Source organism: Carcharodon carcharias, chromosome 1 (assembly GCF_017639515.1).
Source record: "Carcharodon carcharias isolate sCarCar2 chromosome 1, sCarCar2.pri, whole genome shotgun sequence".
Lineage (NCBI taxonomy): Eukaryota > Metazoa > Chordata > Chondrichthyes > Lamniformes > Lamnidae > Carcharodon > Carcharodon carcharias.
The window spans coordinates 93741786-93758269 of NC_054467.1; the positions used below are offsets into that span (position 1 = coordinate 93741786).

At 50.2% G+C, this 16484-nt stretch overlaps 1 protein-coding gene across 6 annotated transcripts in view; it reads left to right on the forward strand.

Moving 5' to 3' along the window:
- The window catches only part of pde5ab (phosphodiesterase 5A, cGMP-specific, b), a 264229-nt gene that overhangs the window by 127516 nt on the left and 120229 nt on the right, over positions 1–16484 (forward strand). For all 6 annotated transcript variants that reach the window (XM_041198053.1, XM_041194077.1, XM_041195659.1 and 3 more), the window contains 2 exons: positions 3530–3630; positions 5826–5903. In XM_041198053.1, coding sequence (XP_041053987.1) covers positions 3530–3630; positions 5826–5903 — 179 coding nt within the window. The remainder of the gene's footprint in view (positions 1–3529; positions 3631–5825; positions 5904–16484) is intronic.

Below are 16484 nucleotides of genomic sequence, written 5' to 3' on the forward strand. Positions count from 1 at the left end.
GGACTCCTGCAGTGATGTCCTGGAGCTGAGATGATTGACCTCCAACAACCACAATCATCTTCCTTTGTGCTAGGTCCGACTCCAACCAGTGGAGAGTTTTCCCCTTGATTTCCATTAACCCCAATTTTGTTAGGGCCCCTTGATGCCACACTCTGTTAAATGCTGCCTTGATGTCAAGGGCAGTCACTCTCACCTTACCTCAGGAGTTCAGCTCTTTTGCTCATGTTTGAACCAAGGCTGTAATGAGGTGAGGAGCTGAGTGGCTCTGGCGGAACCCAGGCTGGGCGTCAGTGAGCCTTAAACAAGTGCCGCTTGGTTGATGACCCCTTCCATTACTTTACTGATGATGGAGAGTAGACTGATTGGGTGGCAATTGGCAACGTTGGATTAGCCCTGCTTTTAGTGTACAGGACGTACTTAGGCAATTTTCCACATAGCCGGGTAGATACCAATGTTGTAGCTGTATTGGAACAGCTTGGCTAGGTGCGTGGCAAGTTCTGGAGCACAAGTCTTCAGTACAATTGCTGGAATATTGTCAGTGCCCATTGCCTTTGTAGTATCCAGTGCCTTCAGTTGTTTCTTGATATCACGTGGAGTAAGTCGAATTGGCTGAATGCTGGCATTTGTGATGCAGGGGACCTCCAGAGGAGGCTGAGATAGATCATCCATTCGGCACTTCTGGCTGAAAATTGTAGCAAAAGTTTCAGTATTATCTTTTGCACTGCTGTGCTGGGCTCCTCCATCATTGAGGATGAGGATATTTGTGGAGTCTTCTCCTCCAGTGAGTTGTTTAATTGTCCACCACCATTTATGGCAGTATGTGGCAGGACTGCAGAGCTTAAATCTGATTTGTTGGCTGTGGAATCACTTAGCCCTGTCTATCATTTGCTGCTTATGCTGTTTGGCATGCAGGTAGCCCTGTGTTATAGCTTTACCAGGTTGACACCTCATTTTTAGATATGCCTGGTGCTGCTCCTGGCATGCCCTTCTGCACTCATCATTGAACCAGGGTTGATCCCCTGGCTTGATGGTAATGGTAGAATGGGGGATGTGCCAGGCCATGAGGTTACAGATTGCGTTTGAGTACAATTCTGATGCTGCTGATGGCCCACAGCACCTCATGAATGCCCAGTCCTGAGTTGCTACTTCTGTTTGAAATCTATCCCATTTAGTATGACGGTAGTGCCACACCACACGTTGGAGGCAATATTAAGGCGGGACTTCTCCAGAGTGACTGTGGGGTGATCACTCCTACTGATACTGTCAGATGCATCTGCAGCAGGCAGGTTGGTGAGGATGAGGTCAAGTATGTTTTTCCCTCTTGTTGGTTCCCTCACCATCTGCCACAGACCTAGTCTGGCATCTATGTCCCTCAGGACTCAGCCAGCTCAGTCAGTATTTGTGCTGCTGAGCCACTCTTGGTGCTGAACATTGAGCTCCCCCACCCAGAGTACATTCTGCACCCTTGCAACCCTCAGTGGTCCTCCAGGTGGTGTTCAACATGGAGGAGCACCGATTCATCAACTGAGGAAGAGCGGTAGGTGGAGGTTTCCTTGCCCATCTTTGACCTGATGAGACTTCATGGGGGTCCAGAGTCAATGTTGCTTGACTAGTCTGTGAGGCAGCTCTCCCAATTTTCACACTAGCCCCTAAATGTTCATAAGGAGGGATTTGCAGGGTGGACAGGGCTAAGATTGCCATTGTCATTCAGGTTACATTCCTTTTTTTGACTTTATAGCAGTGGTTTGATACAATTGAGTGGCTTGCTAGGCCATTTAAGAGTCAACCATATTGCTGTGGGTCTGGCAGATTTCCTTCCCTAAAGCGTATTAGTGAACCAAATGGGTTTTTACAACAATCGACAATGGTTTCATGGCCATTAGTAGACTTTTAATTCCAGATTTTTATTGAATTCAAACTCCATAATCTGCAGTGGCAAGATTCAAACCCAGGTCCCCAGAGTGATACCCTGGGTCTCTGGGTTACTAGTCCGGCGACAATACCACAACGCCTCGCCTCCCCTTATTTGAATGATCCATCATTAATCAATACCTTACAGGTAAAAAGGTTATGCCAGTCACTTCTATTATGTGTGATGTAAACCTGCAAATATACATATTAGATCTTGGTGAATCTGACAATCTAGAGTTGACGATCAGCCCAACACGAATTTTGAACATCTTTCTGAATGCTTCCATCTGGTAGTTGCAGGTCAACAAAAATATCTGGTTAAGTAGTGTTTGTTAAGTTTGACCAAAGTAATAAAATAGTTAGTTATCCAGAATAACAAATAATGGGTTTTCATTAGCCTATTGATAAATGGTGATATTAATGATGTGCTGTTTTATTATTATTATTATTAATAATAATAATAATTGTTGTGTCAGAGATTTTGGGCGCAATTTTATGGGGGAGGAAAGTCAGCCAGCAGCCAAAACACCATAAAAACTCCAAGTCACTCATCATCCTGCCCTGGAAATATATCGCTGTTCCTTCAACATGAGTTGAAGTCAACATGAGTCAACATGTTGGAGCTCCCTTCCTAACAGCACTGTGGGTGTACCTGCACCACATGGATTGCAGAGGTTCAAGAAGGCAGCTCACCATCACCTTCTCAAGGGCAATTAGGGTTGGGCAATAAATGCTGGCCTAGCCAACCAGGCCCACATCCTGTGAATGAATAAAAGAAAGAAGCCTATCCCACAGCCATAACATGCTGGGGATGGGCCAAACTTGCTGAGAGTGGACTTCCAATTTGATTGGCCAGAAGCTCGAGCAGTCCTGGTAGTGCAAAGGAAAGCAATGGCTGCCACAGAAAAGTAAGTCCCAGGATTTTAGGGCAGGGAGGGATCTGAGAGCCCAGGGATGGAGGAGAGGTGTATGCGCTGGGCTTTGAAGGGCAGGTGGCAAGGAGGGAAGAGAGGGGGTGACACCTTGGAGTGGGTGTTCCCTTATGCACAGGGCATCCCCCACCCCCGAATAAGGTGCCCCCCTTCCTTCCCACTGTTTTTCATCCAGGCCATAAAAACACGGCCTGCCCACTCCTGCCTGCCTGCCTATGCCAACTGTACTATGTGGGCAGTGTATTATCCAGGATAATAGGCTTGCTAATAAGCCTAATTGAACTTTAATTATTTATTTAAATATGGCATTCAGGCTGCCGATTTTGGCACCTGCCCACCTAGCATATTGTGGGGGTGAGCTTGAGGGAAGGCAGGAAGGTGGTGGGCTAGCCACCTGACATTTTATGTGCCCCCCCCAAAAAAAAACATGCACGGCGGTGGGGGGGAGGATAAAATCAAGCCCATTATCTGGATTATAACTCCCAAGCAAAGCAAACATGAAACATGAAAAGCATGGATTATCATTGTCAACCAAACACTATAAGAGTTAATATTTCATGAATGTGTATTGAATTTATAAAGCGTTATCTAGAGAATCATTCATCTTACATAGAAAATTAATTTTACCATGATGCACAGTTTTTGGCAGCTTATTGAATGTCTAATAATTCTTTATTTTCCTCCAGGGAAACCAAATTCTGAGTGGCCTATCTCTAGATGAGTATAAAGTGACTCTGAAAATGATTGAGCAGGCCATTCTAGCCACAGACCTAGCAATCTACATGAAGTAAGTACTGAGGACAGGCACATCACAGTTCTGAAGTTCAATCTTGCAAGATTAAGATTTTAAAACTGTTTGAAGTGCTGAATCTTTAAATTGCAAAATTCATACACATGTTACACATGACAAAAGAATGAAAAGGAGTGGTTTATGTATTGCATTGGCAAATGTAATTACATTCAACACTGCCCGATAATCTTTTAGGACTAACCTGTTAATTTCCTTCGCAATGATAATTGATGAAATATTAATTAATATAGTGATAATACCTGTACTCATTAAGCTGTACAGCTTTCTACAATTACATGTATCTCTAAAGGGCTAACTTGCATTTATAGAATGTCTTATTATGTATTCGTGACATCCCAAAGCACTTCACATTTGAAGTGCAATCACTGGTGTAATTCGAGTAAGCAAACCAGTAAATTAGCACAAAACAAAGTTACCCAAAGAGTAAATGAGATGAATGGCCAGTTAATTGGTTTTTGAGGATGTTGGTTGAGGGTAGAATGTTGGCCAGAATTCAGTGAAAACTCTGCTCTCTCTGAATAATGCTAAAGGATCTTTTACGTCCACCCAAATAGTTAGATGGCATCTGCGGTTTAATATCTCATCACCTCTGACAATATAGCAGTCAGTCAGTACTGCATGGTAGCATCAGCATGCATTATATGCTCAGATTGTAGAATAGGCCTTTAATGTAGAAATTGTTGCAAGATATTTTAGAGATATAAAAAAGTGCCAAAATAATTGGAGAAATGTTTGGGAAAGTGGCTGAAATCATGGTCAAAGAGGTAGGTTTTAAGGCGATGTTTAAAAGATGCAAAGTGGAGAATAGAGAGATTTAAAGAGATTTGCAAAGTTGGAACAATGGTGCCTGAGAGTCGTAACACCAAAGGAGGGGGAACAAAAGGCAGCCAGACTTGGAAGAGCAGAGGGCACATGTTCTCAAGCAGGGCTGGAGGAGGCCATAGAGATAAGGAAGGAAAAGGATTTATGATTACTAATGGAAAATGGCAAGGATGGAGCAATAGGGAAGTAGGAATTATTGCAAGACAAGATGTGAGAGATGGAAATCTGAATTAACTGGAGTTTATATTGGAGGAGCTCCTTGGCAAGGAGCCTAACAAAATAGCTTAGTATTGCTAAAAAAAGAGACATGTCTAAGCATTTCGTCTTGCACTCACCAGGACACTCACAAGAATACCAATATGAAGGGGAAAACAACAATTTATATTATAGGTGAAGAGAGTGCTGATTGATTGGCAAGTGGCGTAGCCATAGAAAATGTGCCACTGATGGTGACTGACAGTTAACTGCCAAGCATTGTTTGAAATTTAAACCAGGCAGCTTAACCCTGATTAGTCAAGGCATTACCCTGAGGAATGAGGCATCGAATGGCTGTCACTTATTTTGTTTAGCTGAAAGAGGTGCAATGTAATGTGCATGTTCTTGCTGTCTGCAAAGAACAGGGCCCTGTATATTAAAATATGTAGCTTCCAGTACACGCAAATTCACCAACTGACAATCTTAAATTGGTTGTCAGCGTAATTCTTAGCACATTGAGGGTTATTTAGCAAACGTGTCCAATCGCGGAATCACATCTAATGTTGGACACTGTTTTGAGTTTTGCAAGCCTGTTGCGAACAACGGCTGGGACATGCTGTTTGCTACAATTCACCAGCCTTTGGATGTACTAGACCGTACGTCCAAAAGCTGGTGGATCGTAGCAAATACCAAAGGCTGGTGGATCGTAGCAAATAGCATGTCCCAGCCGCTGTTCGCATCACACCAGCACCGAAATTCATATACTACATTACTCATCTGTGTGATAGGCAGAACGTACTTTTGGCTGAACAGCAGCATCCTGTTAGTGGCAAATACCAATCATGTTGCTACTGCACAGAAACAACTAGCTTCACCTGTTTCTCAAATTTTTGAGATACCTTGCCCTTTCAAGGTAATCTGAGGTAGACTGGGAACTTTTCATGGCCGAAAGTGATGGCCTTAGGCCTGTTCATGAGTTTGCATGATATACAGTGCAAAATGACCTGATCAAGGTAGCAATTATCACCACTAGATTACCACTGGACAATGAAAACAAAAAGCCACCCTGATGGCTAAGGATGGTTTCATGAAAGGAAATAAGAGAATCTGTATAAAACTTAATCTCTTGCAGTTAAAATTAATGTTTTTTTTAGGAGAAGAGAAGAATTTTTTGATCTGCTGAAAACCAATCAATTTGACTGGGAAGTTAAAAGTCACAAAGAGCTTTTAAGGTAAGTAATAATCTAAAGCAGGCATTGATATCACACAAAAAATGTTAAACCTACACAAGATATTCAACTGTGCCTAAAAGATGGAAAATAAAGTCAGTAGACAAAGAAAGAAAAAGGAGAGAAATTTGGAGAGGAGAGTAGCGAGACACACGTCTGTAAGCCTTGGGGCTGACTGCTCCGCCGACCTGTCCTCCCGCCTGCCCTGTTCGGCCACGACGTTCTGCATTGTTGATCTATGAAGTCAAAGGCAGCCTGAGCACGGCTGCCTGCGCCATTTTTGAATAGGCTGCCGGGTCGCCATTGGACCTGGCAGACATTGGCCTCCTGCCCCGCCCACCCCTTCCTACTGATCTTGGAGACACGTATTAGGCTGGGCAGGCCTTAATTGGTCCACCCGCGTTATCTGGCAATGCAAACCTAATCGCTGGCGGTGGCAGGGGTCCCAACCGCAGCTCCTGCCGAGCCCGCACGACGCAGGAAAAATTCTGTCCACAGTTGCAAAAGGCAATCATCACAAGAGCTATACAATTTAACAGCAAAGTGTGAGTCCAGTTGCACAGACCAGCAATAAATTCTCATTAGGTTTATTAGCATTTATATATCTGGCACTCACAGTGGAGAGGGGTGCTCACAAGAATTGTATATTGTAATATCATGTGCAATAATATCCTGAATGCAGTTCCAGCAAATGCTAACCCTCAATGAAACACAAGATAGAAGATCACCAATATTATATTGGGTTTGAGTTTTGGATGGCCCATCCTTAACAAAAATTCATTGGTTGTGCAGGGGAGAGTATTGGCTGTGCGGAGAGTGTATTGGCTCTGCAGAGAGTGTATTGAATGTGTGGGAAGTGTATTGGCTGTGCGGGGAGTGTATTGGCTTTGCGGGGAGTATATTGGCTGTGCGGGGAGTGTATTGGCTGTGTGAGGAGTGTATTGGCTGTGTGGGCAGTGTATTGGCTGTGCGGGGAGTGTATTGGCTGTGTGGGGAGTGTATTGGCTGTGCAGGGAGTGGATTGAGAGTGTGGGGAGTGTTATGGCTGCGCAGAAAGTGTACTGGCTGTGCGGAGAGTGTATTGGCCCTGTGGGTAATGCAATGGCTGTACGGGAAGTGTATTGGCTGCGTGGGGGTGTATTGGCTGTGCGGAGAATGTATTGGCTGTGTGGGGAGTGTATTGGCTGTGCAGGGAATGTATTGGCTGCGACGGGAGTGTATTTGCTGTGCCGGGAGTGTATTGGCTGCACGGGGAGTGTATTGGCTGTGTGGGGAGTGTATTGGCTGTGCAGGGAATGTATTGGTTGTACGGGAAGTGTATTGGTTGTGCGAGGAGTGTATTGGCAGTGCGGGAAGTGTATTGGCTGAGTGGGGAATGTATTGGGCATGCGGTTAGTATATTGGGTGTGCGGCGAGTGTATTAAGCGTGCAGCGAGTGTATTGTGTCTGCGGGGAGTGTATTGGCTGTGCTGGGTGAACATTGGCTGTGCCGGGAGTATGTCGGCAGTGCGGGGAGTGTATTGGCTGTGCGGGGTGTGTATTGGCTGTGTGGGGACTGTATAGGCTATGCGGGGAGTGTTATGGATGTGCAGGGAGTGCTATGGTCATGCAGGGTGTGTATTGGCTGTCAGGAGAGTGTATTGGCAGTGCGGGGAGTGTTATGGCTGTGCGGGGATTGTATTGGTTCTGCGGGGAGGGTAGGGGCTCTGCAGGGAGTGTATTGGCTGTGTGAGGTGTGTATTGGCAGTGCGAGGATTGTATTGGCTGTGTGGGGAGTGTATTGGCTGTGCGGGGATCGTTATGGCTGTGCGGGGAGTGTATTGGCTGTGCGGGGAGTGTATTGGCTATGTGGGGTGTATTTTGGCTGTGCGGGGTATGAATTGGCTGTGTGGAAGGTGTATTCGATATCCAGGGTGTGTTATGTTTGTGTGGGTAAAGTTATGGCTGTACAGGGAGTGTATTGGCTGTACGGGGAGTGTATTGGCTGTGTGAGGTGTGTATTGGCAGTGCGAGGAGTGTATTGGCTGTGTGGGGAGTGTATTGGCTGTGCGGGGATCGTTATGGCTGTGCGGGGAGTGTATTGGCTGTGCGGAGAGTGTATTGGCTGTGTGGGGTGTATTTTGGCTGTGCGGGGTATGAATTGGCTGTGTGGAAAGTGTATTCGATATCCAGGGTGTGTTATGTTTGTGCGGGTAGAGTTATGGCTGTACAGGGAGTGTATTGGCTGTACGGGGAGTGTATTGGCTGTGTGGGGAGTGTATTGGCTGTGTGGGGAGTGTTATGGCTGTGCGGGGAGTGTATTGGCTGTGCGGGAAATGTATTGGCTGTGCGGGGATTGTATTTGCTGTGCGGGGTGTGTATTGGCTGTGCGAGGTGTGTATTGGCAGTGCGGGGAGTGTATTTGCTGTGCAGGGAGTGTATTGGCAGTTCGGTGAGTGTTAAGCCTGTTCGGATAGTGTATTGGCTGTGTGGAAAGTGTATTGGCTGTGCGGAGAATGTATTGGCTGTCCAGGGAGTGTATTGGCTGTGCGGGGAGTGTATTGGCTGTGCGGGGAGTGTTATGGCTGTGCAGGAGTGTATTGGCTGTGCGGGGAGTGTATTTGATGTGCGTAGAGTGTATTAGCTGTGCGTGGAGTGTATTGGCTGTGCGTGGAGTGTATTGGCTGTGCGTGGAGTGTATTGGCTGTGCAAGGAGTGTATTGGCTGTGCGGGAAGTGTATTGACTATGCGGAGAGTGTATCACCTGTGCGGACAGTGTATTGGCTGTGCGGGGTGTGTATTGGCTGTGCGATATGTGTATTGGCTGTCCAGGGAGCGTATTGGCTGTGCAGGGAGTTTATTGGCTGTACGGAAAGTGTATTGGCTTTGCGGGCAGTGTATTGGCTGCGCGGGGAGTGTATTGGCTGCGCGGGGCTGTATTGGCTGTGCGTGGAGTGCATTGGCCGTGCGGGGAGTGTATTGCCTGTGCAGAGAGTGTTTGGGCTGTGCGGGGAGTGTTGTGGCTGTGCGGGGAATGTATTGGCTGTGCGGGGAGTGTATTGGCTGTGTGGGGAGTGTATTGGCTGTGTGGGGAGTGTATTGGCTGTGTGGGGAGTGCATTGGCTGTGCGGGGAGTGTATTGGCTGTGCGGGAAATGTATTGGCTGTGCGGGGAGTGTATTGGCTGTGCGGGGTGTGTATTGGCTGTGTGAGGTGTGTATTGGCAGTGCGGGGAGTGTATTGGCTGTGCGGGGTGTGTATTGGCTGTGTGAGGTTTGTATTGGCAGTGCGGGGAGTGTATCTGCTGTGCAGGGAATGTATTGGCTGTTCGGGGAGTGTTAAGCGGTTCGGATAGTGTATTGGCTGTGCGGAAAGTGTATTGGCTGTGCGGAGAATGTATTGGCTGTGCAGGGAGTGTATTTGATGTGCGTAGAGTGTATTAGCTGTGCGTGGAGTGTATTGGCTGTGCGTGGAGTGTATAGGCTGTGCGTGGAGTGTATTGGCTGTGCAAGGAGTGTATTGGCTGTGCGGCAAGTGTATTGACTATGCGGAGAGTGTATCGCCTGTGCGGACAGTGTATTGGCTGTGCGGGGTGTGTATTGGCTGTGCGATATGTGTATTGGCTGTCCAGGGAGTGTAGTGGCTCTGCGGGGAGTGCCTTGGCTGTGCGGGGAATGTATTGGATTTGTGGGGAGTGTATTGGCTGTGCACGGAGCGTATTGGCTGTGCAGGGAGTTTATTGGCTGTACGGAAAGTGTATTGGCTTTGCGGGCAGTGTATTGGCTATGTGGGGACTGTATTGGCTGCGCGGGGAGTGTATTGGCTGCGCGGGGGTGTATTGGCTGTGCGTGGAGTGCATTGGCCGTGCGGGGAGTGTATTGCCTGTGCAGAGAGTGTTTGGGCTGTGCGGGGAGTGTTGTGGCTGTGCAGGGAATGTATTGGCTGTGCGGGGAGTGTATTGGCTGTGCGGGGAGTGTATTGGATGTGCGGGGAGTGTATTGCCTCTACGGGGAGTGTCTTGGCTGTGCGGTGAGTGTATTGGATGTGCGGGGAGTGTATTCGCTGTGCGGGGTGTGTTATGGCTGTGCGGGGTATGTATTGGCTGTGCGGGAAATGTATTAGCTGCGCGGGGAGTGTATTGGCTGTGCACCGAATTTATTGCCTGTGCGGCGAGTGTGTTGGCTGCCTCGGGAATGTATTGGCAGCGCCGGGAGTGCATTGGCAGCGCCGGGAGTGTATTGGCTGTGCGGCGAGTTTATTGGCTGTGCGGGGTTTTTATTGGCTGTGCGCAGAGTGTAATGGCTGTGCGGTGAGTGTATTGGCTGTATGTGGAGTGTCTTGGCTGTGCAGAGAGTATATTGGCTGCGCAGGGAGTGCATTGGCTGTACCGGAAGTGTATTGGCTGTGCAGGGAGTGTATTGGCTGTACGGGGAGTGTATTGGCTGTGCGGGAAGTGTATTGGCTGTGCAGGAAGTGTATTGGCTGTGCGGGGAGTATATTGGCTGTGCGTGGAGTGTATTGGCTGTGCGTGGAGTGTATTGGCTGTGCAAGGAGTGTATTGGCTCTGCGTGGAGTGTATTGGCTGTGCAAGGAGTGTATTGGCTGTGCGTGGAGTGTATTGGCTGTGCAAGGAGTGTATTGGCTGTGTGGGAAGTGTATTGACTATGCGGGGAGTGTATTGCCTGTGCGGACAGTGTATTGGCTGTGCGGGGTGTGTATTGGCTGTGTGGTATGTGTATTGGCTGTCTGGGTAGTGTAGTGGCTCTGCGGGGAGTGTATTGGCTGTGCAGGGAATGTATTGGATTTGTGGGGAGTGTATTGGCTGTGCAGGGAGCGTATTGGCTGTGCGGGGAGATTATTGGCTGTACGGAAAGTGTATTGGCTTTGCGGGCAGTGTATTGGCTGCGCGGGGAGTGTATTGGCTGTGCGGGGAGTATATTGGCTGTGCGGGGAGTGTATTGGCTGTGCGGGGAGTGTATTGCCTCCAAGGGAGTGTATTGGCTATGCGGGGAGTATATTGACTGTGCGGTGAGTGTATTGGCTGTGCGGTGAGTGTATTGGATGTGCGGGGAGTGTATTCGCTGTGCAGGGAGTGTATTGGCTGTGCGGTGAGTGTATTGGATGTGCGGGGAGTGTATTCGCTGTGCGGGGTGTGTTATGGCTGTGCGGGGTATGTATTGGCTGTGCGGGAAATGTATTGGCTGTGCGGGGAGTGTATTGGCTGTGCACTTAATTTATTGCCTGTGCGGCGAGTGAGTTGGCTGCCTCGGGAATGTATTGGCAGCGCCGGGAGTGTATTGGCAACGCCGGGAGTGTATTGGCTGTGCGGCGAGTTTATTGGCTGTGCGGGGTTTTTATTGGCTGTGCGCAGAGTGTAATGGCTGTGCGGTGAGTGTATTGGCTGTACGTGGAGTGTATTGGCTGTGCGGGGAGTGTACTGGCTGTGCAGGGAGTGCATTGGCTGTACGCGAAGTGTTTTGGCTGTGCAGAGAGTGTATTGGCTGTGCGGGAAGTGCATTGGCTGTGCGGGGAGTGTATTGGCTGTGCGGGGAGTGTATTGGCTGTGCGGGGTGTGTACTGGCTGTGTGGGGAGTGTATGGGCTATGCGGGGAGTATTATGGATGTGCAGGGTGTGCTATGGTTGTGCAGGGTGTGTATTGGCTGTGCGGAGAGTGTAATGGCTGTGAGGGGAGTGTTATGGCTGTGCGGGGAGTGTAATGGCTCTGCAGGGAGGGTAGTAGCTCTGCGGGGAGTGTATTGGCTGTGCTGGGAATGTATTGGCTGTGCAGGGAGTGTATTGGCTGTGCGGGATGTGTATTGCCTGTCCGGGGAGTATAGTGGCACTGTGGGGAGTGTCTTGGCTGTGCAGGGAATGTATTGGATTTGTGGGGATTGTATTGGCTGTGCAGGGAGCGTATTGGCTATGTGGGGAATTTATTGGCTGTGGGGGGAGTTTATTGGCTCTGCGGAAAGTGTATTGGCTGCGCGGGGAGTGTATTGGCTGTGTGGGGAGTTTATTGGCTGTGCGGGGAGTTTATTGGCTGTGCGGGGAGTGTATTGGCTGCGCGGGGAGTGTATTGGCTGCATGGGGAGTGTATTGGCTGTGCGTGGAGTGTTATGGCTGTGCGGGGAGTGTTATGGCTCTGCGGGGAGTGTATTGGCTGTGTGGAGAGTGTATTCGCTCTGCCGGGGTGTGTTATAGCTGTGCGAGGTATGTATGGGCTGTGCGGGGAGTGTGTTGGCTGTGCGGGAAGTTTATTAGTTGTGCGGGATGTGTATTGGCTGTGCCAGATGTACGTTTGCTGTGCCGAGAGTATGTTGGCTGTGCAGGGTGTGTATTGGCTGTGTGGGGAATGTATTGGGTGTGCGGCGAGTGTATTGGCTGTGCGTGGAGTGTATTGGCTATGCAAGGAGTGTATTGGCTATGCGGGAAGTGTATTGACTATGCGGAGAATGTATTGCCTGTGTGGACAGTGTATTGGCTGTGCGGGGTGTGTATTGTGGTGCACGGAATGTATTGGATTTGTGGGGATTGTATTGGCTGTGCAGGGAGCGTATTGGCTGTGTGCGTATTTTATTGGCTGTGCGGGGAGTTTATTGTCTGTGCGGAAAGTGTATTGGCTGCACGGGGAGTGTATTGCCTGCACGGGGAGTGTATTGGCTGCGCGGGGAGTGTATTGGCTGCGCGGGGAGCATATTGTCTGCACGGGGAGTGTATTGGCTGTGCAGAGAGTGTTTGGGCTGTGCGGAGAGTGTTATGGCTGTGCCCAGAGTGTATTGGCTGTGCGGGTTGTGTATTGGCTGTGCGGCAAGTGTATTGACTATGCGGAGAGTGTATTGCCTGTGCGGACAGTGTATTGGCTGTGCGGGGTGTGTATTAGCTGTGCGGTATGTGTATTGGCTGTCCTGGTATTGTAGTGGCTCTGCGGGGAGTGTATTGGCTGTGCGGGGAATGTATTGGATTTGTGGGGAGTGTATTGGCTGTGCAGGGAGCGTATTGGCTGTGCGGGGAGTTTATTGGCTGTACGGAAAGTGTATTGGCTTTGCGGGCAGTGTATTGCCAGCGCGGGGAGTGTATTGGCTGCGCGGGGAGGGTATTGGCTGCGTGGGGAGTGTATTGGCTGTGCGTAGAGTGTATTGGCTGTGCGGGGAGTGTATTGGCTGTGCAGAGAGTGTTTGGGATTTGCGGGGAGTGTTATGGCTGTGCGGGGAGTGTAATGGCTGTGCGGGGAGTGTTATGGCTGCGCGGGGAGTGTACTGGCTGTGCGGGGAGTGTATTGGCTGTGCGGGGAGTGTATTGGCTGTGCGGGGAGTGTATTGCCTCTACGGAAGTGTATTGGCTGTGCGGTGAGTGTATTGGCTGTGCGGGGAGTGTATTCGCAGTGCGGGGTGTGTTATGGCTGTGCGGGGTATGTATTGGCTGTGCGGGAAATGTATTGGCTGTGCGGGGAGTGTATTGGCTGTGCACCGAATTTATTGCCTGTGTGGCGAGTGTGTTGGCTGCCTCGGGAATGTATTGACTGCGCCGGGAGTGTATTGGCAGCGCCGGGAGTGCATTGGCTGTGCGGCGAGTTTATTGGCTGTGCGGGGTTTTTATTGGCTGTGCGCAGAGTGTAATGGCTGTGCGGTGAGTGTATTGGCTGTATGTGGAGTGTCTTGGCTGTGCGGAGAGTATATTGGCTGTGCAGGGAGTGCATTGGCTGTACGGGAAGTGTATTGGCTGTGCGTGGAGTGTATTGGCTGTACGTGGAGAGTATTGGCTGTGCGTGGAGTGTATTGGCTGTGCAAGGAGTGTATTGGCTGTGCAGGGAGTGTATTGGCTGTACGGGGAGTGTATTGGCTGTGCGGGAAGTGTATTGGCTGTGCGGGGAATATATTGGCTGTGCGTGGAGTGTATTGGCTGTGCGTGGAGAGTATTGGCTGTGCAAGGAGTGTATTGGCTGTGCAAGGAGTGTATTGGCTGTGCGGGAAGTGTATTGAATATGCGGAGAGTGTATTGCCTGTGCGGACAGTGTATTGGCTGTGCGGGGTGTGTATTGGCTGTGCGGTATGTGTATTGGCTGTCCGGGTAGTGTAGTGGCTCTGCGAGGAGTGTATTGGCAGTGCGGGGAATGTATTGGACTTGTGGGGAGTGTATTGGCTGTGCGGGGAGCGTATTGGCTGTGCGGGGAGTTTATTGGCTGTACGGAAAGTGTATTGGCTTTGCAGGCAATGTATTGGCAGCGCAGTGAGTGCATTGGCTGCGCGGGGAGTGTATTGGCTGCACCGGGAGTGTATTGGCTGTACGGAAAGTGTATTGGCTTTGCGGGCAATGTATTGGCTGCGCAGGGAGTGCATTGGCTGTGCGGGGAGTGTATTGGCTGTGCACCGAATTTATTGCCTGTGCGGCGAGTGTGTTGGCTGCGCCGGGAGTGTATTGGCAGCGCCGTGAGTGTATTGGCTGTGCGGCGAGTTTATTGGCTGTGCGGGGTTTTTATTGGCTGTGCGGTGAGTGTATTGGCTGTGCGGTGAGTGTATTGGCTGTGCGGGGAGTGTATTGGCTGTGCGGGGAGTGTATTGGCTGTGCGGGGAGTGTATTGGCTGTGCAAGGAGTGTATTGGCTGTGCGGGGAGTGTATTGGCTGTGCAGTGAGTGTATTGGCTGTGCGGGGAGTGTATTGGCTGTGCAGTGAGTGCATTGGCTGTGCGGGGAGTGTATTGGCTGTGCGGGGAGTGTATTGGCTGTGCAGTGAGTGTATTGGCTGTGCAGCGAGTGTATTGGCTGTGCGGGGAGTGTATTGGCTGTGCGGTGAGTGTATTGGCTGTGCGGGGAGTGTATTGGCTATGCAGCGATTGTATTCGCTGTGCAGAGAGTGTATGGGCTGTGCGGGGAGTGTTATGGCTGTGCGGGGAGTGTATTGACTGTGCAGGCAGTGTATTCGCTGTGCCGGGAGTCTATTGGCTCTGTGGGGATTGTTATGGCTCTGTGGGGAATGTTATGGCCGTGTGGGGAGTGTATTGGCTGTATGGGGTGTGTTTTGGCTGTGCGGGGAGTGTATTGGATGTGCGGGGAGTGTATTGGATGTGTGGGGAGTGTATTGGATGTGCGGGGAGTGCATTGGCTGTGCGGGGTGTTTTATGGCTGTACGGGTTATCTATTGGCTGTGCGGGATGTGTATTGGCTGTGCGTGGAGTGTATTGGCTGTGCAAGGAATGTATTGACTGTGCGGGAAGTGTATTGGCAGTACATGGATTGTCTTGGCTGTGCGGGGAGTATATTGGCTGTGAAGGGAGTGCATTGGCTGTACGGGACGTGTATTGGCTGTGCAGTGAGTGTATTGGCTGTGCGGGGAGTGTATTGGCTGTGCGGTGAGTGTATTGGCTGTGCGGGGAGTGTATTGGCTGTTTGGGGAGTGTTATGGCTGTCCGGGTACTGTAGTGGCTCTGCGGGGAGTGTATTGGCTGTGCGGGGAATGTATTGGATTTGTGGGGAGTGTATTGGCTGTGCAGGGAGCGTATTGGCTGTGCGGGGAGTTTATTGGCTGTACGGAAAGTGTATTGGCTTTGCGGGCAATGTATTGGCTGTGCGGGGAGTGTATTGGCTGTGCGGGGAGTGTATTGGCTGTGCGGGGAGTGTATTGGCTGTGCAAGGAGTGTATTGGCTGTGCAGCGAGTGTATTGGCTGTGCAGTGAGTGTATTGGCTGTGCGGGGAGTGTATTGGCTGTGCAGTGAGTGCATTGGCTGTGCGGGGAGTGTATTGGCTGTGCGGGGAGTGTATTGGCTGTGCAGTGAGTGTATTGGCTGTGCAGCGAGTGTATTGGCTGTGCAGCGAGTGTATTGGCAGTACATGGATTGTCTTGGCTGTGCGGGGAGTATATTGGCTGTGCAGTGAGTGCATTGGCTGTACGGGACGTGTATTGGCTGTGCAGTGAGTGTATTGGCTGTGCGGGGAGTGTATTGGCTGTGCGGTGAGTGTATTGGCTGTGCGGAGAGTGTATTGGCTGTTCGGGGAGTGTTATGGCTGTTCGGTTAGTGTATTGGCTGTGCGGAAAGTGTATTGGCTGTGCGCGGATTGTATTGGCTGTGCGTGGAGTGTATTGCCTGTGCTGACAGTGTATTGGCTGTGCGGGATGTGTATTGGCTGTGCGGTATGTGTATTGGCTGTCCGGGTACTGTAGTGGCTCTGCGGGGAGTGTATTGGCTGTGCGGGGAATGTATTGGATTTGTGGGGAGTGTATTGGCTGTGCAGGGAGCGTATTGGCTGTGCGGGGAGTTTATTGGCTGTACGGAAAGTGTATTGGCTTTGCGGGCAATGTATTGGCTGCGCGGGGAGTGTATTGGCTGTGCGGGGAGTGTATTGGCTGTGCGGGGAGTGTATTGCCTCTACGGGGAGTGTATTGGCTGCGCGGGGAGTGTATTGGCTGTGCAGGGAGTGTATTGGCTGCGCAGGGAGTGTATTGGCTGTGCGGGGAGTGTATTGCCTCTACGGGGAGTGTATTGGCTGTGCGATGAGTGTAATGGATGTGCGGGGAGTGTATTCGCTGAGCGGGGTGTGTTATGGCTGTGCGGGGTATGTATTGGCTGTGCGGGAAATGTATTGGCTGTGCGGGGAGTGTATTGGCTGTGC